The 27,053-nt window shown below is 52.5% G+C and overlaps 2 protein-coding genes across 2 annotated transcripts; both read left to right on the top strand.

The window, feature by feature from the left end:
- The first annotated feature begins 3,197 nt into the window (after positions 1-3,197).
- Positions 3,198-8,727, top strand: PRAM1 (PML-RARA regulated adaptor molecule 1). The gene is made up of 8 exons (XM_079328705.1): positions 3,198-3,865; positions 5,299-5,371; positions 5,764-5,876; positions 6,177-6,231; positions 6,504-6,597; positions 6,859-7,021; positions 7,544-7,577; positions 8,128-8,727. The coding sequence occupies exons 1-8, from the start codon at positions 3,199-3,201 to the stop codon at positions 8,444-8,446; spliced, it is 1,518 nt and encodes a 505-aa protein (XP_079184831.1). The 5' UTR covers position 3,198; the 3' UTR covers positions 8,447-8,727.
- Positions 8,728-9,892: 1,165 nt separating this feature from the next.
- On the top strand, positions 9,893-26,346 carry LOC306813356 (excitatory amino acid transporter 5-like). The gene is made up of 11 exons (XM_079328715.1): positions 9,893-10,195; positions 13,167-13,246; positions 15,920-16,132; positions 16,811-16,853; positions 17,543-17,765; positions 20,601-20,700; positions 20,897-21,130; positions 22,620-22,814; positions 23,437-23,571; positions 24,334-24,433; positions 24,531-26,346. The coding sequence occupies exons 1-11, from the start codon at positions 10,019-10,021 to the stop codon at positions 24,666-24,668; spliced, it is 1,638 nt and encodes a 545-aa protein (XP_079184841.1). The 5' UTR covers positions 9,893-10,018; the 3' UTR covers positions 24,669-26,346.
- Positions 26,347-27,053: the final 707 nt, after the last annotated feature.

Below are 27,053 nucleotides of genomic sequence, written 5' to 3'. Positions count from 1 at the left end.
CCGGGCCGGGCTCGGCGGGGCCGCCACAGCCGCGAGCGCGGCCCCTCCTCCGGCCGGGCCGGCACCGACGGCGACAGCGACAGCGACAGCGCCGCAGCTTCCCCTCATGCAGCCCCGAACACGCGCCCTGAGCCCCCCTGCATCACCCTCCCCTCATGCCAGCCCCGAACAGAGACCCTGATCCCCGCCTTCATCCCAGCCCTAAACAGGGACCCTGATCCTCCCCTGGATCCCAGCCCTGAACAGAGACCCTGATCCCCGCCTTCATCCCAGCCCCAAAGAGAGACTCTGACGTTCCCCTCATCCAAGCCCCAAGCAGAGACCCTGACGCTCCCCTTCACCGTGACCCCTAACACCCCCCCACCCTAGAGATGGCCCTCAGTGCCTCCCTGCCCCCCGTGCCCCAGCGCGGCTCTCGGGCCGCCCTCTCCCCACACAGGGATGTGCCCTCCCTGCAGCGCCAGGAGCAGGGGGCAGGTGGGAGGTGCTGTCACTGCTCTCTGCCCGTCCTGTGCCCCAGAGGCAGCTCCCCGTGGGTCCGGTGTGGGACCCCTCTCCATCCCATCCCATCCCATCCCATCCCATCCCATCCCATCCCATCCCATCCCATCCCATCCCATCCCATCCCATCCCATCCCATCCCATCCCATCCCATCCCATCCCATCCCATCCCATCCCATCTCCAGCTGGTGGGATCAACCCCTTCACTGCCCCCCTTGGGCACCCACCACCCTCCACAGCACCCCCAGCATCACCTCCCTTGGCCAGCAAGTGCCCACCCCAGCTTTCCCCACGTCCTCAAACTCTGTGTTACCCTTAAACCATGTGCAGGCAGGAGCCACCTCGGGCGCTGCTGGTGGGACACCCTCCCAAAGGCTGCAGGGACACGCCAGTCCTGGAGCAGGGACAGCAGCACCAGCCAGCAGGCCAGAGCAGCCCTGCCAGGGCCCAGCTCCACCTCTCAGGCTGTTCCTGCTCAGGCAGTGACCAGTGACAGCAGGACAGTTGGACACCGTGCCCCAACACAGCACCCTGCTGTGCACAGCTCCCCTGCTTCCCAGAGGAATTAGGCTCTTCAGTGCAGCTCATATCCCACATTTTGGATGCTCCAGGAAGCCATAGCCCCCACCCAGATTTACTGTGCTCCCACAGAGCTCAGCTGTGCCCCCTCTGCACGCCCCCAGCTCTGTGCAGCTTTGAGACCCGACCTGCAGAGGAATCCTGGGTCACCATCAGACAAGGACATTGCCCATCCCCTCGCACCCCACAGTCAGTTCCCAAAACTGGGGCTCTCCTCTGGATACAGCTCCTATGGCCAGCAGGACTTGGTGGGCTGCAAGTGTCAAACAGCAGCAGAGCCAAACCAGTGGTGTACCAAGAGCTGCTCCTCCTCCTCTTTCTCCTCCTCCCTGTGCGGTCTCAGCATCAGGCAAAACCAACTTCCTGGCCTTGCACACAGCTCCTCACCAGCCGTTAGGGAAGGGCTGCTGGTCTCAAGGGAGGGGCTCAGAGGGTCCAGGATGGTTCAGGTGGTCTTTAGCAAGGAGGAGAGCACACAGGGAAGCAACCACTGAAGGAAGACGGTGAGTAAGAACCAGACCTGGGCTGTAGTGGACAGGGGATGGGACACTGGGAGCCACAAGTCCTGGCTGGAGCGGTGCTGGGGATGCCTTTGTGAGGGGCTGGATCTGGCCAACACCCTCGCTCCTCCTGAAAGGAAAAGTCCTCCTGAACGTTTGAGCTGGATGGAGCTTTTAAGGTCTCTGACCAGTTTCTGGGCTCAGAGGAAAGTTTGCTGGGTGAACTTAGGCTGAATATAATTATCTGTGAAAGGAGGAGGCCACACTCCCACAGAGCCCAGGAGAGCCCCCACCAGCACAAAATGAACTGGAAAACTTGGAACTGATCACAGTGATGGCAGTGCTGTACATCCAGGGGCTCTGAGCAAGCCCCAGCTCATGGAACAGGCCCAAAACTGATCGTTACAAACCACCAAATCATTCAGGTGTCAAAAATCCCAATGGCATGTTTGGGAATCTGGAAAACATTGTTTTTTTTCACTAATTTGAGTGAAAGCCCCACTGCTGGTATACAGGAAATGACACATTCATGCTGCTTCAGCACTGCTATGCCAAGTGCTACATTTTGAGGGTTTACCAGGAAAACTGGGGTGTTTGCCTGGGGAACTTGCACCTTTGTAAGTTTGTATGTATACATTTGATCGGTTATGTCTAAAAACATTGCATCAGCTTCTCTCCATATCAGCCCTTCTCTTGTGAAAATAAAAATTATGCAATCAGAAACCCAAAATGAAATCCAAAAAGGAGAACTCCAAACCAAAGCATACAGCTCCAGCAAAGCAGGCAGCTCTGGTGCAAAGGGACACTGTGATCTGGGGACAGGGCATGGGAGAAAGCTGGGGAGGTAAGGTGATCTCTCCCCTCTCACAAAGTCCATCTGAGAAGCTTAGGAAAAATTCAGCCCCATCCTGTAACTTCATGCCATACTTCCAGCCTGGGAGTCTTTTTCCAAGGGCTATTCACAGCCTCCTCCTGGCAGTTTTTTCTAGAAGCTCTAGAAAAAGGTGAACTTTGGTCACTGAGGAAGCTAAAGGCAGCTCTGTGCTGGAGCAGATGTGGCCTGGTTCATGTGTGCACAGTGTGAACCACACAGGAAAGACACATGTCAGAAAAGTAGGGCAGTCTGCTGCCTCTTGGCCTTGTTCTTTCTGCACTCAGGCTTTGGTGGGATGAGTCTCAGCAGTGCTATACCAGCGTTTCCTCCAGGGATGGATCCTATGGCCCTGTGTGGTCTCCTCCACCAACTCATCATGGGAAGAAGGACCAGGGCAATGCAGGTTGCTCCCATCTGAGACATGGGAAATCTCTGGATCTCAGGAGCTTTGCTACTACCAGCCAACCTCTCTGATTTGATGGTCCCTGGTAGTGGACAGAGGGTGGATCAGGCCAAAAGACTCCATGAAAGGTGTCCTGGATGCTCCTGTGGTGGGGTAACCCGGTCCCAGTTTGGTGCAACCCCATGTTGTTTTCTCAGGCACATTTTTGAGCAAAAACCTCGTTCTGTGGAGAAGACTTACTGTGAGACTGTGTTGAAGGAATACCACATTCTCTGGGGGGAGTTTTGATTTATTTTACTCCATGGTGTTTTAGCTGAAACTGTTTTTCTTTATGGTTGCAGATGCATGTGGAGGGGAGAGATGCTGTAGTGAAACACCTTCGGGCAAAGTTCCAACAGAACAGGAACAAACCTCCCGCGGTGGGTGGCAAGCCAGAGAGTCACCCTGCAGCCTCTCATGGACCAGAGCCAGGACAGAGCCCTGCCATGGCCTTCAAGGGTGATGCTCCTCAGGAGCCCCCCTGGAGCAGGAGGGTGGACTGCAGCAGGGCTTCTCCCTCTCACAGTACAGCTCAGAGCCTGGGACAGCACTCACCTCAATCTGCCTGCCACACTCGGGCACAAACAGCGTGTCGGAAGAAGGGGACAGTTCAAGATGCCCCCTTCCACCCAGTGCCTGCAAAGCCAGGAGGAAATGTGTTGAACAAGAAGGTGGAAGCCAGCTCTGACCCTCCCTACAGGAAGCCAGCCCAGCAGACACGGCTGCCTGCCAAAGCCAAGGGGGCTGCAGCTGTTGCAGACCCCCCCCTGCTCATTGTGGGAAGCCCCCAAAGGACAGAGCACCCAGCTGTGCCCCAGAGGAAGCCTCTGCCACACATCAGGGCACTGGGAGTGAAGCCAGGCAAGCCTCGGCGCCCTGCTGACGTGGATTTGGCAAAGTTCAGAGCAGCTGCACGTCCTGGGACAGCCATCTGTCCTGCCACACAACCAGCAAGGCGTGCTCAGCTGGGTATGGCCAGGCATGAAAGCCATGAAAGGGAAGGCTACTGCTCATGCAGGAAGGAAAATCTCCCCAGTTAGAGCCTGCAGCTCTTGGGAGATGGAAATACTGGGAGGGCTAATGGAGAGGTGGGGTCTTTTATGACCAAAGGGGCTGTTCTAGGCAATAGCATGAGGATGAGAATGAGAGAGAAGGAGGGCAGGTGAAGGAATAAAGTGCCCTGTCCCTGGCTGGGCACAAGTTTCCATCTCTGGAGTGTTTGTAGGAAGTAAGAATGGAGTAAGTAACAAGAGGGATATTGCCAAACTGGAGTGAGCCCGAGATGGTTGGGGACTGGAGCACATGGAGACCCAGGCTTATTCAGCTGGCAGGAGAGGGAAGGGGAGATCTCACTGTCCACAGCTACCTAACAGGAGAAAGTGGGGCCAGACTCTTCCCAGAGGTGCTGGGGCAGGCCTGGGGGTGATGGGCATGAGCAGTAGGTGAGGCACCAGTCAGACATTGCCCTGCCACACTGCACAGTGGCCTTCCAGATGTAGTGGTTTCTCAAGTTGCTGTTCTGCTAATCCACACTCCAGGTGATGAAAGCTCTTTCAAATACCATTTCTTGCTCAATTTCTCTAACCATGAGAGTAGACTTTCCTTCCTTTCCTTAAGAAAACTAAAAAATCTAGCTGGTCTGTGTTATAATTGAAAGGTGTTATCAGAGCTGGCCATGCTGTTGTGCTGGGAGATTCTCACATGACTGGCTACCAGCATTTGTTTGTCTCATGGGTCCTGAGGCAAACTGCAACATCTGGAATTTGATTATTTTTGTTAATTTTTAGGGCAATCTTATGATAGTTAAGACTGAGTATCTGATTGCGTATTACTTGGCACCATAAACCAGCAAAGGATGTTGTACTCAGGTCTTTGTGCCCATTTTTGGTTGGTCTGGTTGACCAGGCTGGAGACAAGGCTTGTGATAGAAATAACAGCATGTTAGGAGAGATGTGGTCATGCTGGCAATGGCAAAGAGAGCAGCAGTATGTTCTGGCTGATGATGCTCCTAAGCATGTTGAGATATCCAGGACTTGACTCTGGTACATATCTGAAATTTAAGGGTTTTCCACATTCATTATGCCTGTTTTGGCCTCTTCCCCTCTTCTTCCATTATTTGTCCAGGAAGAAAGTAACATTGGAAATATACAAATGGGAAAATACATATTCAGGGTTCTCAGTGAGGACCCTGATGTGCTGTGCCCCAGTATGCTGGCAGGAAATCCCTAGGTGGGCTGTGGATTGCTCTGTCTCTGCTCTAGCAAACTGTGTAATCAGTTTTATCTCCCCACCTCCCCCTGCACTAAATCCAGCCCAGAGTAGCTCTCACCCAGGGTGGCTGATAGAGCTGAGGAGAAAATATGAACTAATCTGGTCCCTCCTGTTTCTGCTGTTTGTCACAGTTCACCTCCAGCCAGGCTGTGCTGCAGCAGTGCCTGCACGGCTCCCACTGCAGGGTGCTCCAGGTGGCACAGGGTAAGGACTGGGGCAGCACTGCTATTCCAGGGGGCTTCCAGGCTGTGCCAAGCCAGTGGGAAGGGCACAAGTCATGACAGCCAGAACATATTTGGGTTTTCCTGCCTGCTGCTGGAGCCCAGGGTGTGCAGCAGCTCCCACAGTGTGAAGCACAGCCATGCCCTGGGGCTGTGTTACCCCACTGTGGCCATTGCACCCCCTGCCCCTCCACATCCTGCTGTGTGAGGAGCTGCTGGCACAGGGCATGGAGCTGCTGCCCAGCTCTGCCCCAGAGCCAGGGCAGCCCATGGCCAGCCCTCCTGCTTGTTCCCCATCCTGGCAGCCCTGGCTCTGCCCTCAGCCCCAGCTGTCATTGCAGCAGCACTTCCTAACGGTGCAGTGCCTCTCCACAGGGGTGAAGATGAGATATATGATGATGTTGAGCCTGTGGGGCTGGCCAGGAGAAGCCCAGGCCTTCTGCTGCCTTCTGTGTCCCAGCTGCCAGTGTACCCCTGCCCCAGAGGAGGTGAGCACAGGAGGGGCTTGGATGGTGTTTGGGGTGAGACCTGCAGTTCTGGGAGGCCCCAGTGAGCCACGGGCAGCAGCAGGACCTGTGCTAAGCCTGCTGCTCCCCCACACAGGAGGGCAGTGGGTTCCTCTTGTAAATGGGCTCTGGAAACCCTGATCCCCCCACACTTGGGGGCAAATTTAGGATTTGGTCCCAGGAGGAGGAAGCTCTTGCTGCTCTTTGTATTCTATTTTGGCAGGTGTGTTACACCTCCTGGCAGCCTCACTGCAACACCTCTCCTGGGGTTTGGTTTTACAGGTGGAAATGCTGGCCGAGCCTCTGACAGGGTTACCTTGCTGGCACCTACACAGAGGTAATGGGGTTTTTTTTCTCTAAGGATCCCAAATGGCCAGGTTTCCCTGCTGCTCTGACAAAGCTGCTGCTTTAATGGTCTCTGCTGGGCTTGCAATAGGAAGGTCTGTGGTGAAGAGCACAAGCTGCAGGCTGTACATCTGGCCTTGAGAGCCCCCAGAGCCCCAGAGCTGGTGCAGGGAAATGCCATGGGGAGCAGCCAGCAGGGAGAAGGGGATGGGAGGGAGTAGAGCATGAGGTCATGAACCTTCCCATGGCTTTCAGTGACTGCAGAGAATCCCAGGTCTCCCAGAAGATGAACACCATGACACTCAGGGCGTGCAAGAAGGAGGAGAAGATGGACAGGGAGTTTCAAAGGAAATTCAAGGTAAGCAGCGAGTGATCACTTTCCCTCTGAGCTCCTTGTCCCCTCCGGGGAAGGTGCAGTGCAATGGCAGAAAGGAGCTGTGCTCACAGGGACCAGTGACACTTAGATCACACCCTACCTTCTTCCCCGAGGTCACACCTGCCTCATTCCCCCAGTCCCACAGACCATTTGGCCAGAGAGGAATCTGCTTTTCGTCAAGGAGGGAGAGCAGTCAGACCTGCCCGACTCCAGTCCCCATGGGCACTGCTGTTTGTGTTTCAGTTCGAAGGCAGCATCAGTGTCCTCACTCGGATGATGGTCGATCCCGCAGCAGCAGAGAAGAGGGGCGGAGCGAAGAGCCTGCCACTGAGACGGGGAGAAATCCTTGATGTCATTCAGTTCACAAATCAGGAGCAAATCCTCTGCCGGAACAGCCAGAGGAGGTGTAAGTCTGGAGGGGGATGAGGTTTGCCCACAGCAGGAAGCACAGCACAGTTTTGGGAAGAGGCTTCTTCATGCAAACACCCCGTGAATTCCTCCTGACCGATCTCCTCCACCTGTTAGACAGATCTGACAGGTACCCTGCTACCCTGAGGAGGTTCACACCTTTTTTCCTCTACACAAATGTTCTGCTCTTCCTTCCACTCAGCAGCAGCATTGCTGCTGTGAGCTGGGCTTGTCATTTCCCTTTGCTGAAAGCTTTTGCAGTCCTCAAAGCCTCCAGGTGGAACGGGATGCAGATCCCTCAGGCAGAGAGGAAGGGATCAGGATCTTCCCTTCCAGCTGCCATTCAGCCTGGCAGATCAGGCTCCTTCCTGACACTGCCCAGAGCTGGATTCCTCCTTGTCCCAGCTCTTTCTGGGAACAGGAGTTGCTAAGCCCTGTGCAGGGACGGGTATTGGGGTGATTCTTGCACATGCTCTGGTTCCCAGCACCACCTGACATGTTTTTCTTCACTGTGTTGCAGATGGCTACGTGCCCCGGGCTGTGATGCTGCCTCTGTGAGTATCCTTTCCCAGCCCCTCCATTTCCACTCCATGAGCTGCAACAACTGCTCCATGAGTGGCCAGTACCAAACTAGTCCTGGCTGACAAAACTACCTAGCTCAGGCTGTACCCATAAGCCTAACACCAGCTGGTTCCCCTGGGGTGGAATCTGCCATATCAGGAGAGATTCTGTTACTGGAGCACTGGAAGCACTCCCCAGGCTGTGGTGCTTTGTGTGGGACCTGCCCAGGCACTGCTCAGAGGCTGCTGCTGGCACAGTCCGAGGGTGCAGCCCCTCTGCATGGCCAGGTCTGCAGCTCTTGTCAGCCTGGGATGAGACCACCATCCTGAGAGGGGCCATCTTAACCCCAGCCCAGATGGTCCCAGCCAAGCAGGGAGAGCACAGCACGCTGGCAGGGGGAATCAGGGTGGACACCAGAGTCCACAGACAGGTCAGGAGGAGATGAGACAGATACAGCAGCAGGAGCTGGCCCTTGCCTCGAGGTTGGGAGGTGGTGGGACATGGGAGACACCATGCTGCTCACAACACTCTTTGTCCTTGCAGGGACAGTGACATCTATGATGATGTTGAGATTAATGGTAGGTGCACAGAACTGCTGCCATACCCCTTCACTGGCCACAGTGACCACCACACCAGCACCAGGATTCCCCTCCTCCTGACCCTTTGCTGTTTTGCTGCCTTCCATCTCTTCTTTCCATCTATGCCATTCCTCTTCCTCTCCCTGAGGTATTCTTTATTTACTTACAGTTCCCTGAAAGTCTTCATGTTCCTCTGTTCCAAATTACTTGGACTTCCCTGCACCCTGTCCTCAGCTTGCTCCCTCCACTTGCTGCCAGCCCCTGACCCCTTCAATGTCCTTTGAGGTGATCCCCCACACCACTCAGACTTCCCTTTCCCAAGCAGTTGCTCTCTCCTGACACACAAACTCCATCCTGGCTGGCAGTTGGCTCTGAAGATGGAGCTGAATAGAGACAACTGTATTTCAGCTTTGCTTACAAGCACACACTTTATCTAATTCTGGCAGGCTGAGGCCAAAGGCACGAGACAGCACCACAGAGACCTTCCCAAGGGCTGGAACATGAACAGTACCAGGCACCAGGCTCCTTTCATGGAGGAGCTCTGCTTCCTCTGAGACAGACTGCAAACCCAGAGCAGTGGCTGCTGAGCACGGGGGCTGCACAGATCCTGTCCCACAGGGCAGGGGGCCCCAGATCCTCAAGTCACACATTCACTGTAGCTCTGTTTTGTCTGTGTAAAATATTCTATGGTTCAAGAGGGTTTCATGCCTTTTTTTTTTTTTTTTTTTTTTTTGGTGGTGGTGATGGGGGTGGGGGTGGGGAGAGAAGGGTAAAATCAGGCCCATGAAGGTTTCACTATTTTCCCATTCCCAGAGCATCTGAAGCCTAGGACCCACCTGCCCTTTCATTCTGCACCACACCCTGGCCCCAGTGACACTCCTGGCCTGAGCCAGAGGCAAAAACTACAGTGTTAAATGGGGTCATGGTTGGAGGCAGAGACACGACCCTCCTGAGATTCATGTGACAAAAGCTTTTTTTATTGTTCTGAACCTTCCTTAAATAGAGGGTTTGAATTCCCCAGCTTGTGGCAGTTTGTTGGTTGGGAGTTCAGAGTGCCCATTTTCCTGGCCAATGGTACATCTGCACTTAGGGTTCAATGACTTGGCTGGGATCCTTTGTATGTGTTCAAATCCATTCTATCAAAGAATCTTAGGGACCTGTTTCCTTCTAAGCTGGTTGAGTTCAGGCCCACAGCTGTAGGCTGGCTGCAATGTGACAGCAAACTGGACAGAGAAATTCTCTAAAATATGAATTATGGACCAGGTGCTCCAGCAGCACCCCATGGCCTTGGGGCAGCTTCCCTGGAGAGCTGGCAGGAGGTCAGATCTTTTGGGGCAGATATTTCTGTGGGAATATTCAGCATCATCTGTTGGTGCCTAGGGATGGGCTCTGCAGATGCAATGGGAAATTCTCTCATTCACTGGGAAAGTTTCCCTTTGCAGACCCAGCCTTCATGAAGCCTCACACGTGGGGGCAGGATTGGGGTGCACTCACAGCCCGTGGGGAGCACAAATCTAGTGCAGGACCCAAATCCTTTATCAGGAGCAGCAGGAAGGTCTGGGGCTGAGTCCCTCTCAGCCTGCACACTGGCCCCCACCCCAGGGGCTGGAGGGTTAAACTGGAAGGGTTCAGCACCTCACAGCAGGATGCCAAGCCCAGATTAACCACTTGAAGACGTCACTTTCCATTATGGGAAAGGCTCCCAAATATCCCTGAAGCCTTTGGTTCTGGGGATTAGCCAGAGCACACTCAGCTCCTGGCTCAGAGCAAGGGTCCCTCTCTGCCAAGGGGCCCGTGGCCATGAGTGGGGCTGGGAGCTGCTCCCAGGGGCATCATCTGGGGCTCTGAGGACCACCATGTGGGAGTGGCTCAGAAGAGTTGTGCTGCACTCCCTGTGCACGGCCCTCCTGCGCCTCTGGAAGTGGGTAGTGGCTTTCTGGTACAAAAATGGCCTCTTGACTCTCTCCATGCTCTCAGTGGTCACTGGATGCCTCCTGGGGTTCCTGCTGCGGACACTGGAGCTGACAGACCTGGTAAGCCTGGCTGGGATGGTGATGGAGTGAGGGGGTGGAGTGGGACAAGCCCTGGTGCCAGTAAGGGTCCCAGATGGGCACAGCCCTGAAAGCAAAGGCTCCAGCCCAAGAAAATTACCTCAAGCCAATGGCTTTTATCTCCTTATTTTTCTTTTTCTTTTTCTTTTTCTTTTTCTTTTTCTTTTTCTTTTTTTCTTTTGATCATGAATGTGCCAACAAATGCCCAAGCTATAGCACAAATCCTGCCTCCCTCCATGGAGAGTGGGGAGCTCTGGGTTGGATCCCAAGGGGCTACAGGAGTCTTGAGGAGGGATGAGGATGGGAAAAGGGGGAATGTTTACTCAGGGGCTAGATGCTCAGTAAACAGGCTCCCCCAACACCACCAGCAATGCTGGGATCTGAGAGATGGAGTCCAGGAGATGGAGTTTGTGGGACGGGGTTTGAGGGAAGGGGTTCTCCCATCACTCTCTCCAGCTGTGTGCAAACAAAGCACATTTCCATGCTCTGGAGAGGACCCAACAACTAAACAGAGGGCTGGTGGGGAGCCTGGAGGGCTTTGAGGAGCCACCTTCCTTTGAGGAGCCACCTTCTTTTGAGGAGCCTTGGAGAGAAATGCATGGGAGAGGAGGCAGGAGAAAGGCAGGCTGGCTCAGTGCTCCCCAGGAGGGAGCAGCTCCCAGCTGAGCTGCTGTGCCTGGGGCAGCAGGGCCACGGCTCAGCCCTGAGCTCAGCCAGGCTGCTGAGCCTGGAGGGGGAATGCTGCTCCAGGAGAGCTCAGCTCATGCAGGAACATCCCTGTTGCCCACTAGGATTTAGCAAAGTCTTGTCATTTCAATTAGCCCTTCAGCATCAACACAGCAGGGATGATCTCATTACTTAATTGCAGCTGGGTGTAATCTGCCAGCATCCCAGTGCACACACCCGTGAGAGCCCAGCAGCCACCCTGGGCTCCAGCCCCTCCTCCCACCATGCATCAGCTTTATCCATCCTCTGCTCCTGCCCTAACCCACAGCTCTGCTCTGGGCCTGGCAGCCACTAGAGACTGTCCCCACTGGAGACTTCTCTCACAAAACCTGGAGGAGAGCTGGAGAGGTGGCTGATCCTGCTTTCCTCCCTGCCATGGGAAAGGGTCACAAAACTGAGAGAGCCACTGGAAAGAGATGCTGTTCATTAACCCCTGCACCCAGCTGGGCCTGTCACAGCTCCACTCTGCCTGAGCTCCCTGGGGACATCAGCCATGTCCAGGCCAGACACTGGGACAATGCAGGGACAGCACAGGGGACAATGCATTGAACAGCTGCCTTGGCACCCCTCAAAGACCCAGCATAGGTGGTGCCTACTTGGGGGTAACCAAAAGTGCCTTCTCACCTTGGGGCCAACTCAGATCCCTCCATGATGCCTCCACAGTGAAATAGGGGAATCAGGGAGGGAGGGAGGGAAGATGGATGGATGGATGGATGGATGGATGGATGGATGGATGGATGGATGGATGGATGGATGGACGGATGGATGGATGAGGGAGGGATGGATGGATGGATGGATGGATGGATGGATGGATGGATGGATGGATGGAGGGATGGGGATGGATGGATGGATGGATGGATGGATGGATGGATGGATGGATGGATGGATGGATGGATGGATGGAGGGATGGGGATGGATGGAGGGATGGATGATGGATGGATGGATGGATGGATGGATGGATGGATGGATGGATGGATGGATGGAGGGATGGGGATGGATGGATGATGGATGGATGGATGGATGGATGGATGGATGGATGGATGATGGATGGATGATTGATGGATGGATGGATGGATGGATGATGGATGGATGGATGGATGGATGGATGGATGGATGGATGGATGATGGATGGATGGATGGATGATGGATGGATGGATGGATGGATGGATGGATGGATGGATGGATGGATGGATGGATGGATGGATGGAGGGATGGGGATGGATGGATAATGGATGGATGGATGATGGTTGGATGAAGATGGATGGATGGATGGATGGATGGTGGGTAGAGAAGAGGAGGGAGGGAAGGAGGGGTGCTAGCCAGGCTGTTGGTCCCACAGACCCCTCACTCTCCCCTTGGTCATGGCTGTGGGATCCAGACTTTGGGGGATGTCTCTTCAGCCCTTCCTCATGTCCATGTGACAGTGAAGGGGGTGGAGAGATGCCATGGCACCAAGATTATCCTGTGGATGGGCCAGACACATGGGCTCTCCCTGAGCTCATCTTTTTCATCTGCAGCCATGAGATATTCCCACTTTTGGTTGCTGCCAACAGCTTTGGGGCACTTTTGCCCCAAAGCAGATGCAGCCAAGCCTCTGCTCCCTGATAATGGGTGCAATGACTTTTGTGAGGAGCCAGTGGTGGGGCAATGTGCACCATTCCCTAGAAGGCCACAGAACCAGAATGTTTTTGGGAGAGGACCAACCCCATGTGCCCCTCCCTTATTTACTGTCATTAGGATACTACTGGGAACCAAGAAAGCAGCATTTCTCAGGCTGCTTAAGGACAAGACATTATAACGATTAAACACCTGCTGGAGATGTGATGTTTTGCAGAAAGCATGTTTTCAAAGAGGTGTTGCCTTCTTGGACTAATGAGTTTTTTCTATTTTGTATTGCACAAACTACCCTATATATAAGTGTAGTGTTTCTTTAAATAGATCTTTCTTTTGCTTCTCCATTACATGAAGAACTATGTTGCATTATCCTTTTTTGCCACTCTCTTATAACTCAAATGCAACAGTTTACAGCCAGGTTTGCGATGTGGCCAATATTCCCTATCCCTAAGCCAACTTCCAGTAAGGGACAGCAGAGAAATGGCATCACAGAGTCCCTCAAAAAGCAGCTGCAAGCTCAGGGCTGGGTCTGGCTGGGAAAAAGGCAGATTGATCATGTTTGAGCCCTTAACCCATAGTCATTTACCTGACACACGCTCTGCTCTATGTGCAGGAGAAACAATATTTTTCCTTTCCTGGAGAGCTCCTCATGAGGATGCTGAAGATGCTGATCCTGCCCTTGATCACCTCCAGGTAAGATATCATCTGCTCTAAAGCACCATCTTTCCATCATGTTGAAAAGATCACTCTATGACCCCTGTTGAGGAGATAACCCCAAAACTGCATGGGGTGAGAATAACCCTGGCTCCAAGCAGCTGCAGTCAAGCAGCATCCCCTGGCTTGATGCCCATCAAACCCCATGATTTCCCAGCAATAGTCTGGGAGCAAATCCTCACCTGGATTTTCATAGGCACTTGCACCCAGGTCAGACACTTGCACTGGCTGGGGTTTTCAACTTCTTTTGGGCAGCTGGGGATGCCAGGACCTTCTGTGGGCAGTTGTGATGGGCTGTGTAACCTCAAAGCAGATTCCTTTAGAGGCATTTGAGAAAGTTCAGGTAAAAAACATAAGCATTCTCCAGTGCTGTGTCTGTTTGCAAATCCCCATTTTATTGGCCCATGCAGACCTAGAAATAAGAAACAGGGCCAGCAGTCCTCCTGGGGTCTAAGCAAGATCTTGAAAACCTTATATGGATAAACATATTGCAAACAATATGTTGGCATGTGCTCATTAGACACACACAAATGATCAAGTGCTTGTTCCCTCAAGGATGTGTCATTTCTCTATTGTTTGTCAGAGTTGGGTTGTTGTCCTATTTGCCTCTGGTCCATTTTTGAGAGCAGTGTGGTCTCTATCCTGGCCACACTTGACCTGTTCAGTACCAGCCCTTGTAGAGAGGTCTGTAGCTCACATCTGTCCCTGAGGTGCCTGAGGGTTTCCCTTCACTCTCAGCCCTCTCTGCAGCTCAGTTGCTGAGTGCTCTCCTCTGATCACCCTCCTGTCTGTGAGTGCAAGGTCTGCAGAGGCCTCCTGGGAGTTTTCTTTCATATTGGATTGAACCAGGGATTTTTCTGTAGTTACAGAATGATGATGAAGTTCTGTCTTCCCTCTACGCCCCATCCCAGAGGGGGCTGGGTGTGCTCTGGGGATGGGGCTCTGCAGAGCCCCCAGCCCCAAGCTAGAAAGCACCACCTATGTTAGTGTTGATTTGTGGCTCTCTTGAGTTTCCAAGGCCATTTTCCTCCTGCATGTGTAGCTGCTGAATGGGATCCACAGCCTGACCACCACCTCAGCCACCCTGCATGTCCCCAGGGTTGGCACTGACCCTTGCAGCCCTTCTGTTATGTCCTGCCTCAGGTCAGGGCTTGGCTGGGTTCTGCAGGGGCTTAGTGTGGGTCTGTATGGATGTGGGGCACACTACAGCCCCCAAACACGCGCATTTCATAGAATCCTGGAATATCCTGGGTCAGAAGGGACTCACAGGGATCATCAGTGCAGCCCCTATCCCTGCCCAGCCTCCCAACAACCCCCCCTGAGCATCCCTGAGAGTGTCCAAACGCTCCTGCAGCTCTGGCAGCCTTGGGACCATTCCCTGGGGAGCCTGGGCAGTGCCAGCACCCTCGGGGGGAAGAACCTTTCCCTGAGCTCCATGCCAAGGCCTGACACAGCTCCAGCCCTTGCTGGGCTCCTGTTCCTGTCCCAGAGCAGAGCTCAGCCCCTGCCCCTCTGCCTCCCCTGGGCAGGAGCTGCAGCCCCCGAGGAGTCTCCCCTCAGTCTCCTCTGCTCCAGCTGAACCAGCCCAGTGCCCTCAGCTGCTCCTCAGCCCTTCCCCAGCTCCCTGTCCCTCCTTTGGACACTCTCCAACAGCTTTGGCTCCTTCTGACCTTGTGGTGCCCGAGGTGCCCCAGCACTGGAGGTGGGGCTGCCCCAGTGCAGAGCAGGGTGGGACAATCCCTCCCTGGCCTGGTGCCCCAGGACACGGTGGCCCTTTGGGCTGCCAGTGGTGACTCAGATCCAGCCTGGCACCCACCAGGACCCCCAGGTCCCTTCCCAGGGCGCTGCTCTCCAGCCTCTCATTGCCAGCCTGTCCCTGCATCCAGGGCTGCCCCACCCCAGGGCAGGGTCTGACACTTGCCCTTGTTTAACATCACATGATTAGGGATTTCCCCATCCTCACATTTGTCAGGGTCTCTCTCTGGGGCCTTTCCTTCCTTGAGAACATCAGCAGTTTCTCCCAAGTGAGTGACCTCAGCAAACCCAGTCCTGCACCCAAGTTGTCCCCACCACCAGCACTGCCCTCCCTGCTGGGGCAGCCTGTAATGCCCTCTCTATTTTTAGCCCAGTTTTGCTGAGAAGTAGCTTATGGGTTACTTCCTAGGAAAGCTTACATGTGCGTGAAATCTGAACCTTCAGGTCTCTCCTGGGTGCATGGGGTCCATCCCCAGGATTTTATGAACCTTGCTGGTACCTTCCTTTGCTCCTCACAGTGACACACAGCAGTGGCACGAGGCAATGGAGAAATAAGAGAACAGTATCTCGCAGAAAAGGAGCAGCATCAGTTATTCAACGTAAAAATACACTAAGAATATAAACTTAAACCCTTATAAAAAACAGAAAACACAGCCAGACCTTGAGAAGGGGCTTGGAGGTGTCTCCTGCTCTTCACAACTCAACTTGGGCTGTCTCAGTCTCATCCTGGATGTGAGATCCTGTGGGCGCTGGCACAGGAACGTGCAAGAGCTCAATGATGCCCTTAAGCTGTGGTTTAAAAACCTATGGAAACCTCTCCCACCTGGGAGATTTTGGGCATCAGGTGCATCTTGCAGTCTGGGGAGCAGACAGTGACCACTGTGTTCTGTGCTGCAGCCTCATGTCTGGGCTGGCCACCATGGACTCCAGAGCCTGCGGGAAGATGGGGGTGATCACCATCACCTACTACCTCTGGACAACCTTCATGGCAGTGACCATGGGGATCATCCTCGTGGTCAGCATCCATCCTGGGGCAGCTGCCCAGAAGGACAACTACTCTGTGGGGAAAGTGGTGCTCAGCTCTGCCGATGCGCTGCTGGATTTAATCAGGTGTGTCACAGGATCTCAGCAGGAGAAAAGGTTGTGATAACAAAATCTTCCCAGAAGGTTCTGAGTTCCCAGAAGACCCTGAGATCTCAAGGGAAACAGGAGAACCACTGGCCAGGTGCTGGTACCTCCAAGCCCAGCAATGTGGGGTTCATTTCCCCCATCCACACCCCTCTGGCCACTCAGTCACTGCCACTGCTCTCCCAGAGCTGTCAGCACACAAATGCACTGCAGCAGAGATCAGACAGACTCCTGTTCCCTGCAGGGCTCACATTCTCCTCTGCAGCCCCAGCTGGGACATGCCAAGCCCAGAGCTGGCCCAGGGCTGGGTTAAGGCAGTGGATGGAGTTACCTGGGAGGGGCTGCAGCACATACCCAGGGGCTGGGGGAGAATCTCCATTTCTGGGAGTACTAGATTGGATGAATCAGGATCTGAGCAGGGGGCTGCAGATGGCAGATGTCCATCCCAGGCTCAGGCTTTCCAGCAATACCAATTACAGGTCTCAGTCCTGCTTTGCATTCACCTTCCAACCTTTTTTCACTCTCAGCTTGCACAGCTGTCATAAGCTGTTGTTGGCTTTCATGTCCCCTTCCAGACATTGTTCCCACCAGAAGTGCTTCCCAGGATGCTCCCTATGCTCCCACAACACACTTTAACCCTGTGTCATTGGTCTCTTTCAGAAACATGTTTCCTTCTAACCTGGTTGAAGCTTCCTTCCAGCAGGTGAGTTCACTGGAGCCCTCTGCAGCCAGAGAGGAGCTCGGCTCCACAGGGGGCTGTGCTCACCCACAGCCAGGACAGCAGCCCCTTCCCCTTCCTCCCCCACACTCACCCAGGGTGGGCCCCGAAGGCAGGAGGGTTTTGGGGGCTCAGGCTCACAGGGACTGTGCCTGCCCTCTGCCTGCAGGCTCTGTAGGAAGCAGCACACATCTCTGCCCTCAGATCCCCCTCCTGGGCAGCAGCTTTTTCATCCCTGGGGAGGGAGGCAGCAGGCAGGGAAAGGGACATGAAGAAGGGATGCTTGAGGGAAGGAAGAGTGTTCAAAGGGTACAGACAGAGTGGACAGGTGGGGTGGAGGGACAGGGAAAACAAGCAAATTCATGGCATTGGGAAAGCATGGGTGAAGCTCCCAGGAGGGATGGAGGGAGCAGAGGGGCCCCAGTGCCGTGCTGGCATCCCACAGGGACCCGGGCAACAAAGCACGAGTCTGCCCTGCAGCCCTGGCTGAGCACAGCCAAGAGCCACAGCTCCCCTTGCCTGACTCCTTGTTTCCAGCAGCCTTTTACTGCCTGGAAACCAAACCTTTAACCTCCAGGAGCACCCAGCCCAGGGCTGGCTTGGCCTCCCTGCTGAGAGCAGGATGGAGCTCGTGCCAGCAGCACACTAACCTCCCAGCTTTGCTTCTCTTCCAGTATCGAACTGTTCTTGTCCCAGTGGTGAAGTCTCCTGGTTTTCCAAAGATCCCAGGAAAACCTGTCAATTTTATTTACTTTGCACCTGATGACAAAAACCCTGAAATCCATCGGCCTGTGTTCCTTGAGCTGACACCATCACCAGAAATGACCTACAGGACCCTGGCTGGGACCAGCAATGAGATGAATGTCCTGGGGATTGTCATCTTCTCTGCAACCATAGGTACCTGCTCCTCCAGGGGTCCAGGGTGGCCACTGCTGTGGTCACCACACTTTACAGAGCAGAAGATGTGGGACAAGGTTCTTTTAGCTTTAATTCCCCAGTCCCTGGGAACTGGGCCCAGCACAGAGCTCGTGCCAAGGCCCCTGTCAGCACCACTGGTGGTGGAGCTCACTAAAGCTGTAGCAAGGCAAAGAATCTTTAACCTGCATTTCCTTCACAGCCCACGTGTGAGTCCTGAGGGTTTTCAAACCATTACATAAGCTGGGGGTCCTTTTAATGAAGTCTGAGATGAGGTGTAATATTGCAGAGGGTGCCTGGGACACGAATCACCACAATGACCCAAAGCCTTCATGCTGAGTGTTCAGCCCCTGAGCAGGCAGGATGTGACAGCAGGGTCACTTTGGTGCTGTTACAAATACATGAGGATTCCCAGCAGGACTTTCTGAAGGAAGGAGGGCAGCATCCTGCATTGAACAGCTTGCAGTCCTGTGTGGAATGGGCAGCAATTCTGGAAAGGAAGAAGGAGCAGAGGTTATGGAGAGACACGTGCAAGAGAGGAGGTTTAAAGGGGAGAAAGTCATTAAAAGAAGGAACTTGAAACTGACTCAATGTGTAAGAGGACTTGGGTGTAAGGCTGAGGGGGAAAGGGAGGAGGGAGAGATCAGGAAGGAAAAAAAGTAGGAGGGAGTGAGATGAGCATGGTGGCAGGATTATGTGCAGATTAAGAGGTAAGGGCAAGGAGCTTGAACTTTGTGTATAAGCAACCAAAAAGCCAATTAAGAGGATTTGAGGTGTGGAGGCAGTGCAGGCAGCACAGCAGTGGAGAGCAGTGAGAGCCACAGAGAGCAGCCAGTTTAAATGGGAGACCTCAGAGGAGCTGCCCCAGCGAGACTGGGCAGAGCCACTGGCAGATCCTACAGCCAGAAGGTGACTCTGGCAATCTCCTGCCCCAGCAGCCAACACCCTCTGCACACCCTGGGCACCCAGGGAAGGTGCTGAGCTCCTGCCCATAGGACATGTGCCAGCCCCAGCCCTGCAAGGAGAAGCTGCTTTTCTCTCCTAAGATGACACTTCACAGCCCGCCAGCGTGGGAGTGGGATCAGCCCGAGTCAGGAGGCACTGGGAGCTCACCTGGGCCAGCCCCAGCCACCACTTGCACTTCCCATGTTTTGCCCAGGATTAGAGCTCCACAAAGCCACAGACTGGCAGAGCATCACCTGCACCAGGCATGGGCTGTTGATAAAGGGCATTAATACACCCACAGGATGCTTTCTTTAGGAGGAGAGGCTGATTTGGATTTGCCTGGCAGAAAACAGGAGAGGGACAGGCAGGGCACCACAGCCCTATGCTCTGGGAAACAGGGATCACCTCCTCCAGGGTGTGGGGTGGGGCAGGTGGAAGCTGGTTGAGCTCTCAGCAAAGTGTATTTGTGTTCAACACCAAAACTCAGCAGGTTGTGAGGCTGAGCCCAAGGTGTGCATGCAGCACCCACTGGGCACCCAGTGACTTTGCTATGAGAGGTGACCCACACAGCCACCCCAGCTCTGACAGCTCTTCACTGTCACTGGGGAACTCTCTGTTGCTTCTGAAACCCATGAGAAGGCAGAGCTTTCAAGATCCTTGCAGGAATCTGTCTGTCTAGTTGGACCATGTCTCCCAAAACACCTCTGTTGGACCTGAAAAGAAATTACTTTCTTCCAAAGCAACTGTTGTAGCCACCAAACGCTGGACAAATATCCACAGAGCTGAGATTTAAACATGCCAAGCCTTGTCTCATTTCTGGGAGTTCTGGCAAGTGTGAACCCACTTCATCTCTCTTTTGAGCAAGGCAAGAGATCCAACCACCAGCCAAGGGCCTCTTGGAGTCCTCAGCCCTGAAGACTGAAGAGGGATAAGCAGGACATGATCCCTTCTATATTTTTCTTTTCCAAGATAAGACACACACCTGCACAGTGCTTCAAAATTAATTTTAACCAATACAGGAAGAAGGACTTGCACCAAGCTGGAAACAAGATGGGCAATTACTCCAAGGTTCTGTTTTCCTTTGCTTGATGGGTTCCTGGAAAACCTCCCAGCCAGTGAAAGCAATGGGGTTTCACACTGGCAGACAGGACAGCACCATAGCCCTTTTAACCATTCAAACCATAACTTGTATTTCTGCTCTTGTGTTCCTTCAACAGAAAATTAGGCTGGATTAGGTTAATGCAACATCAAAAGGAAAAAAAAACAGACTTAGGAGAGAAGGCTTAATGCCTGTATCTAAGCAACTCACTCAGATCCTCCCTGACATACACACACAGCCACGTGTTGTCACCACCACGGCACAGCCTGAGCCAACCTGAACAGCCCAGCCCAGGCAGGGAGCAGGTGAGGCCTGGGGGCTGAGCACTGTCACTCCACAGCAGGGCAGTGATGCAGCACAGCATCACATCCTCAGCCACACAGAGCCCTACCACACCTTATCCTTCAAAACATTCTATTTTTATTTCAAGAGTTCATTATTCTTGTATTACCATATAGCAATCCAGATAATCCACAGTTTATCTACCCCAATGAAATGACTCTCCCAGCATTGAGCAACAGTGAAATTTATCTGTTTTCTGTGCAAGGAGGAGTCCAAATCCTGGATTTGGGTCTGGTGGGGCTTTGTGAGAAAAGGCCAGATGATTGTGTTTGTGTGGAACAGAGAGTGGCTGTGACTTGGAAGAGCACATGGCAACCAGCACTAAATCAGGTTTTGCCTGGTGACCCCATTCTTTGGCCACCAGACCCTCAGGACACTTGTCCTGCCAGGTGCTGCTCCCAGGTACCATAACCTGCTGTGCTTGCTTGCAGGACTTCTCCTGGGGAAGATGGGCGAGCGAGGAGCCCCTCTGGTCAACGTGTGCCAGTGTCTGAACGAAGCTGTCATGAAAATTGTCTCGATGGCTGTTTGGTAAATCTGGTTTTGATTGATTGATTGATTTTCTTTCCTGCTAATGGTGATGCTGGTCCCACTGCAAATGTCTGTTGTGAACACTGAATTTGTTTTTGTACAAGTGTACTACACAGTACCAAACACTGCCATGTCTATCCTGCAGTGCTGCAGTGATTGCTGCATCCTCATAATTTTTTATGCTTATTCTTTGCAGGTACTTCCCCTTTGGCATTGTATTTCTCATCGCTGGAAAGATCTTGGAGATGGAAGATCCATCAGTTACAGGACAGAAGCTGGGACTGTATGTCATTACAGTAGTGTCAGGGCTTGCCTTGCATGGAATCGTCCTTTTACCTCTGCTGTTTGTGCTCATCACCAAGAAAAACCCCTTTGCTTTCATTCAGGGGATACTGCAAGCCTTGCTGATCGCCTTAGCTACATCCTCCAGGTAAGGAAACGTGGCTGGAACCTGCAGATGCTGCAGAGCAGGGATCTGGTTTAGCAAGGGAGACGTGGCTGTGTCCAGCCAGGTGAACTCTGGGAGGACAGGTGCAACTCAAAGCAAAACTGTGCTCCAGCACTATCTGGAATGTTTCTGGTTTTAGGAGGAAGCAGATGCTTAGCCCTGCCCTGGGCAGCAGACCTGGGCAGCTCATGGTGCTCTTCTACTCATCCTCTCCCAGTGTTTTGTCAGAGCAAACCTGCAATGTTTTTGTGTGCACACTTCATTCCATTGCTGCAGTCTTCTTTCCATGAATTCAAACTAGGACTGTAGTAGGTGCTTGATCCCATAAACTGCATGGGATTATGCTCCTGGAGTTTAATTGAAAACATCAAAAGCTCTTCTGAACATTTTATTGACAATCTAAAATCAACTACAGTGTATGCCAAGTTCATCCACAGAAAAATCTTGCCTACTTTGAAAAGATTTTAATAATTTTAGATTATATTTATGTATTCTATTTTCATTGAAATACATTCCTTATAACAATGAAAGAAAGTTCACACTATAAACCACCATCCTTTCCTGAAGACACACACATTCAAACATTTTCCTGGAGCACATTTGACCAGGCAAAGGGTTTTCCTGGGCTCTCTGTTGCTTCTCCACGTAATATAAATTAAACCACTTGGACTGTGCCTCCCTTCCCTAGTGCCCACTGCAGCAACCATTGCTTCTGCAACTCTTAATGACCTGGTCTCCTCCTGAACCTGGATCTCCAGCTCTGTCTCCATCAGGCTTCTCCCCCCTCTGCTCTGCAGCCAGCTAAGGGAGGGAGAACTATCACAGAGAGAATATCCTACTCCTTGTCCCATTCCCATGTCTGTGCCCAGGGCTGGGGTCACCACTCTACATCCAGAACCTTTCCCAGATGCAGTTCCCATTTCCCAGAGTCTGTTGCAATCCAACTGACTTCTGTGGTTTCCTTTCTTCAATCTGTTCTTCTTCCTCCATTCCTCATCCCATTTCCTGTGGGACAGTTGTCATCTTCATGCTAGACAGAAACAAGAGAGAGAGATCAGGAGTGCAGAAGCTGAGGCAGGTACTCCTCATGGAGCAGACAGGTGAGGATGATGGGGTCTGGCTGGAGCCCAATGCAGCCAGTGCTGTCCCACTCTCCAGGAGGTGCTGCAGGGTTAACATGGGCACCAGGGATGTTCAACAGAGTTGCAGCCATGGCACACAGGTGGTTAAAGTGGTGCCTTCAGCCACTGAAACAACATTGTGACATTTTCTCTCTCATTCTGCAGCTCACTTTGCTGCTGATGTCTATTCCCCAGGTGGTAAGATCTGAAGAGACTTTCACTGCTACAGCAATTTGTGCAGCACCACGGCATCCACCCTCAGGAGGGCTGGTATTGCTGTCCCATCACACTGACTCCAACTCACAAAGCTCAACACAAACAGCAATTACTGCCTGTTTCTTGCTCTGCAGCTCAGCCACCCTGCCCATCACGCTCAAGTGTCTCCTGGAGAACAATGGCATCGACAGGCGCGTGGCGCGCTTCGTGCTGCCGGTCGGCGCCACCATCAACATGGACGGCACCGCGCTCTACGAGGCCGTCGCTGCCATCTTCATCGCCCAGGTCAACGAGTACGAGCTGGACTTGGGGCAAATCATAACCATAAGGTAAAAGTTTCTCTGCAGCAGACAGATTATTTCTCTCTATTCCTGTGTACAGGTATTAGGATAACCTCTTGCACTTTTCCCATTTGCAGAGATCTTGTTAATGCGCAGAGTGATCTTTGCTGGGGAGTTGAGGGGCAGGGGAGGGTGCAGCATGTCCCAGTCCCTGTGATGTGTGCCAGGGAAAGCTAGGCTGGCTCCACATCCCAGAATGTGCTGCAGCTCAAGGACTTTGCCTGTAGGGAAAAGCTGCACAGACATGTGGCTAGAGCAGGCCAGCACTGCAGGGCCAAGCACAGGAGGATTTGTGCAGGTGTCATTTACTCCCTTGTGGGAACAAGATATTCTCATTTTATAAGCAGGGAAATAAAGCATGTAACTAAATAATAATGAAGTACATTGGCAAATATTTAGCAATTTTAAAGAGGAAGTCGCTATCCTTAAGGCGGAGGGGAGCACAGAGCCAGGGCACCCACTGCCAGCCCCTGCCATGCACAGGGCAATTTGTGATAGCCCCTGGGGACAAGAAGGTGGAGGGAGTCAGGTCCAATCAGTCCTTCCATAGAGAGTAACTCTGCCATGCAGACATGCCAGCTGGAATGGCACAGCCATCTTGTCGTTGCAGCATCACGGCCTCGGCAGCCAGCATCGGGGCCGCCGGCATCCCGCAGTCCGGGCTGGTCACCATGGTCATTGTGCTCACCTCCGTGGGGCTGCCCACCGAGGACATCACCCTCATCATCGCCGTCGACTGGGCTCTGTAAGTGCTCTCCAGGCACTGCTCTGGGCGGTGCCCGGGCTCAGGTCATGGTCATGTAGCTTCATCTTGATAGGTGAACCAGATTTCTCTCCAGATAGAAACTGATGCTGGATTACACTTGTCACAGACAAATAACCACACAGCTTGTGAAATGTGCCATTCTAAAGTAAGACAAAAACGAAGCGAGTCATTAGGTGAGAAACCACAGAGAGCAGATGCTGAGTTACAGAGCCCACGCACGGGTGGCTGGTTTGTACTCCCCCAGGGAGAAGAGGGAACAGTGCCAAGTATCATCGCTGCTTTTCTCTTTCCCTCCCCCTTTTCTTTCTCCCACAAGGAAGATTAATACTCCACCAGTCCAGCCTTGCAGCATCACAGGGTACCCAGCACCTCTGGCACCTTCTCCTAATGTCAGAGGTGCCTGGGTAGACAAGAGAGGAGCAGTGCCTGGATCTACAGGATTTCTCCTCGAGAGGCATCTCAAGGAGTTTTATGATCTGCTGAGGCAGCTCTCCCTCCACTCAGCACACCAGTGCCTGTCCCAGCTGGGGAGGTGGCACTGGCAGGTCCCTGCACTGCTCACACAGGCAGGGTGAGACAGATGCTGCCCCAGCACGGGGCTCACAATGAGACCATTTTCTATCTGCATCTGCAAAACCAGCACAGCACTTGGCAAAGCAGTGGGGGGACATTCAGGGTGGGGGCTGACTGTTGCAAGCCACCATCACTCTGGCCATGAGCACCCCTGCACTGTCTCTGCAGGGACCGACTGCGGACCATGACCAACGTGCTGGGTGATGCCCTGGCTGCTGGCATCATAGCACACGTCTGCGAGAAGGACTTTGCCCCAAAGCCACCCCCAGTATGTATGGCATGGTGGGAGGCCAGGGATCATGGCAGCACAGCACCAGGCACCTGCTCACTCCAGGAATTAAAACTGTGCTCTTTTCTCTTTGCAGCAAGATCCAGCGAGCAACAAAGACAAGTTTCCTTCTGCCAAGACCTCACAGCTGCATCCCAAAGTCAACGGGATTGAAATGACTGAAGACACCCTGTTGGATCAGACAGGAATTCACTATAACATCTGCCAGGTGTAGATATCAGCATTCCTGCTCCCAGGAATGGCATCTTGGTGCTAAACACTGACATTGTAAGTGTCGCATGTGGATGCTCTGCAAGATTAAGGCCTTACTTGGCACAAAAAGTGGGAAAATTCTCTCCTCTTTGAGGACTGTGGCACTCCCAGCAGGCACCCAGAGCATGGCTCTGCTGCTGTGGCAGAGAGCCAGCTCCTCCCTGTGCCCAAGGACACAGCTGGGAGCTCACTGCCCTGTCTTAAACAACTGGCTTTGAAGGATTTATAACTCCCATTTTTCCAAGCTCACCTATTTTTGAAAGCTAGGGAGGTGAGCAGGTGTTAGCAGACTGGATTTGGTGAGGATGCAGTAGGGATGGGACACTGAACCCTCTGCCCAGCAGCTCTTCCCTTCCCAGGCTGTGCTCCAGAAGCTTTTGTTTTCCTTATTATAGAGATTATTTTTTTTAATCATTGCTTTTATTTTACTACTGGGTTCTCATCTAAAAACTAAGATTAAGTGAATTTGTGTCTAGAGCTCAAAATCCAAGTTGGACATAACTGGATTTCCCAGCTGTCAGGTTACAGACAGGATGGCTGAGCTGTTGCAGTCTCTCAGGGACAGTGGGATCCACTGGCTGCAAAGAAGGAAGGAGCAGCTGTACACTTGTTCCTACAGCTGTTTTATTACAGAGAACTAATTAACCAGGCCCAGTTGCAACTGTGTTGATTTTCCTGGCTAAGGATCTGTCCCCAACCTCTAATTCCAATTACAGCCTTAAAATCCAGGCTTCCCAGGGCAGCCTTCTACACAAAAGCCTTTTATACCAACAATTCATGTCACTGAATTAATTTGTGTCTCAAAATGTCATCTCATCTCTCTTCTCCTTCTTGATATTTCCTGCCACAGAATTAGGAATCATAACACAACTCAGACCCCCACTCAGATCACTGAACTGTTCAGCAATTGCACATAAAGAAAACATTTTCTGGGTAGAATTCTTTCAAGGTGAAGTCAGAGGTTGTCAAAAAATTTCTAATTTAGAAATATTCATTCCAGTTTTGCCAAATGAAAAGGAGAAACTATTAAATATCATAAACCAGCTTTTGCACAAAAATTGTCTTCTATTAATTTACAAAAGGTTCCACATTAGAATCCTGGGCAACATAAGCTTGAGACACTGCTGCTAACTTTGGCCTTTTTTACCCTTTCTCCTTGGTGAGGTAAATTATTGCCTTCTTAAACATTACAGCCCAACTGCTCTTCAAGGAGCAGTCATGTCATTCACAAACCCCAAATAATCACATTTCAAATCAGTCTCTGCAGCTTCCCCAGACATCCCTCTCTCCTTCCCTTATCATTTGTGATCAATCACCTTGATACATCACATGCTGGTTCAGCATCACTGGTTCTGAAGAGATTTGTGGTTATTCCTCTTTGCCAGGAATGAGCTCAGCCACCCAAATGCCCTGGGAGATGCTGGGGAGCTCTGGGGAGGCTCCAGGCAGCCCCAGCTCTGGACAAGGATCTGAGTATCCCATCCATCTGCAAGTCACACCCCACAGACACAGCTGGACAGGCACCTCCAATGCAGCTGCTCCAAGGCAGTAATCAAACCAGGTGAGATGTATGAGCCCTTCCTGGTCAGCCACAGGCACCTGGGAGCAGCCACATCCCTCACTGGATGCCCCAGGCGAGACCAGCCCCACTTTTACATTCATTCTCTCATTAATGAGCTCTAGATATTACAGCACACAATTAATCCTGCAACAAAAGGCAGGGTGGAACATCCATGACAAAGGACCTTGAGGGAGTGCTGGGGCTGCAGATGAGCCTCTGGGCAGTCACTCCCATCACTGGGCTCTGGCTGCTGCAGACCACACCACCTTATCCCCTGCCTGGAAACTACAAGTCACACTGAAACAGCACATCCTTGAGCTCACTGCAAGAAAAAAAAATATTACTGAAAAAATCCCACCCTTGCAGGAGCTGCAAGTCCTGTGCTTTATCAATCCCAGAATGGTTGAACTGGAAAGGAACTTAAAGCTCATCTCCCACGGGCAGGGACACGTTCCACTAGACCAGCTTGCCCCAAGCCCTGCTTAACCTGGCCTTCAAAGTGCTGGTAACATCTCTTACTGTCTGGTGAGATTCACATTAGCAGAAATGCTTTGATTTTGGAAATCAGCAGGAGGTATTTTGGTGCTAGTAAGGTTCAGTGTCATGCCAGAGTCCATATAGCCTTGTCCTTGTGACAAATACAGTAAGGGAGATCTTTGAGTCCAGCAGCCTCAAAACTGGGCTGCCATCACTGTGCCCCTCCAACAGGAGAAAACAAGGGGAAAAAAGGTAATTCAATTAGTCTGGTATAGAGGGAAGGCATTGTTATTGATGAGGAAAATTCAA

Source organism: Erithacus rubecula (assembly GCF_903797595.1).
Source record: "Erithacus rubecula genome assembly, chromosome: 28".
Taxonomy (NCBI): domain Eukaryota; kingdom Metazoa; phylum Chordata; class Aves; order Passeriformes; family Muscicapidae; genus Erithacus; species Erithacus rubecula.
This window is presented reverse-complemented; position numbering and strand designations above follow the sequence as displayed.

Excerpts from the sequence above, each read along its gene's own strand:
- LOC306813356 (XM_079328715.1), top strand. The coding sequence starts at position 10,019 with ATGTGGGAGTGGCTCAGAAGAGTTGTGCTGCACTCCCTGTGCACGGCC. Across the intron at positions 16,133-16,810 it reads GCGCTGCTGGATTTAATCAG|AAACATGTTTCCTTCTAACC; the intron begins GTGTGTCACAGG and ends GGTCTCTTTCAG. Across the intron at positions 20,701-20,896 it reads ATTGTCTCGATGGCTGTTTG|GTACTTCCCCTTTGGCATTG; the intron begins GTAAATCTGGTT and ends TATTCTTTGCAG.
- PRAM1 (XM_079328705.1), top strand. The coding sequence starts at position 3,199 with ATGCATGTGGAGGGGAGAGATGCTGTAGTGAAACACCTTCGGGCAAAG. Across the intron at positions 6,598-6,858 it reads AGTTTCAAAGGAAATTCAAG|TTCGAAGGCAGCATCAGTGT; the intron begins GTAAGCAGCGAG and ends TTTGTGTTTCAG. Across the intron at positions 7,022-7,543 it reads CCGGAACAGCCAGAGGAGGT|ATGGCTACGTGCCCCGGGCT; the intron begins GTAAGTCTGGAG and ends ACTGTGTTGCAG.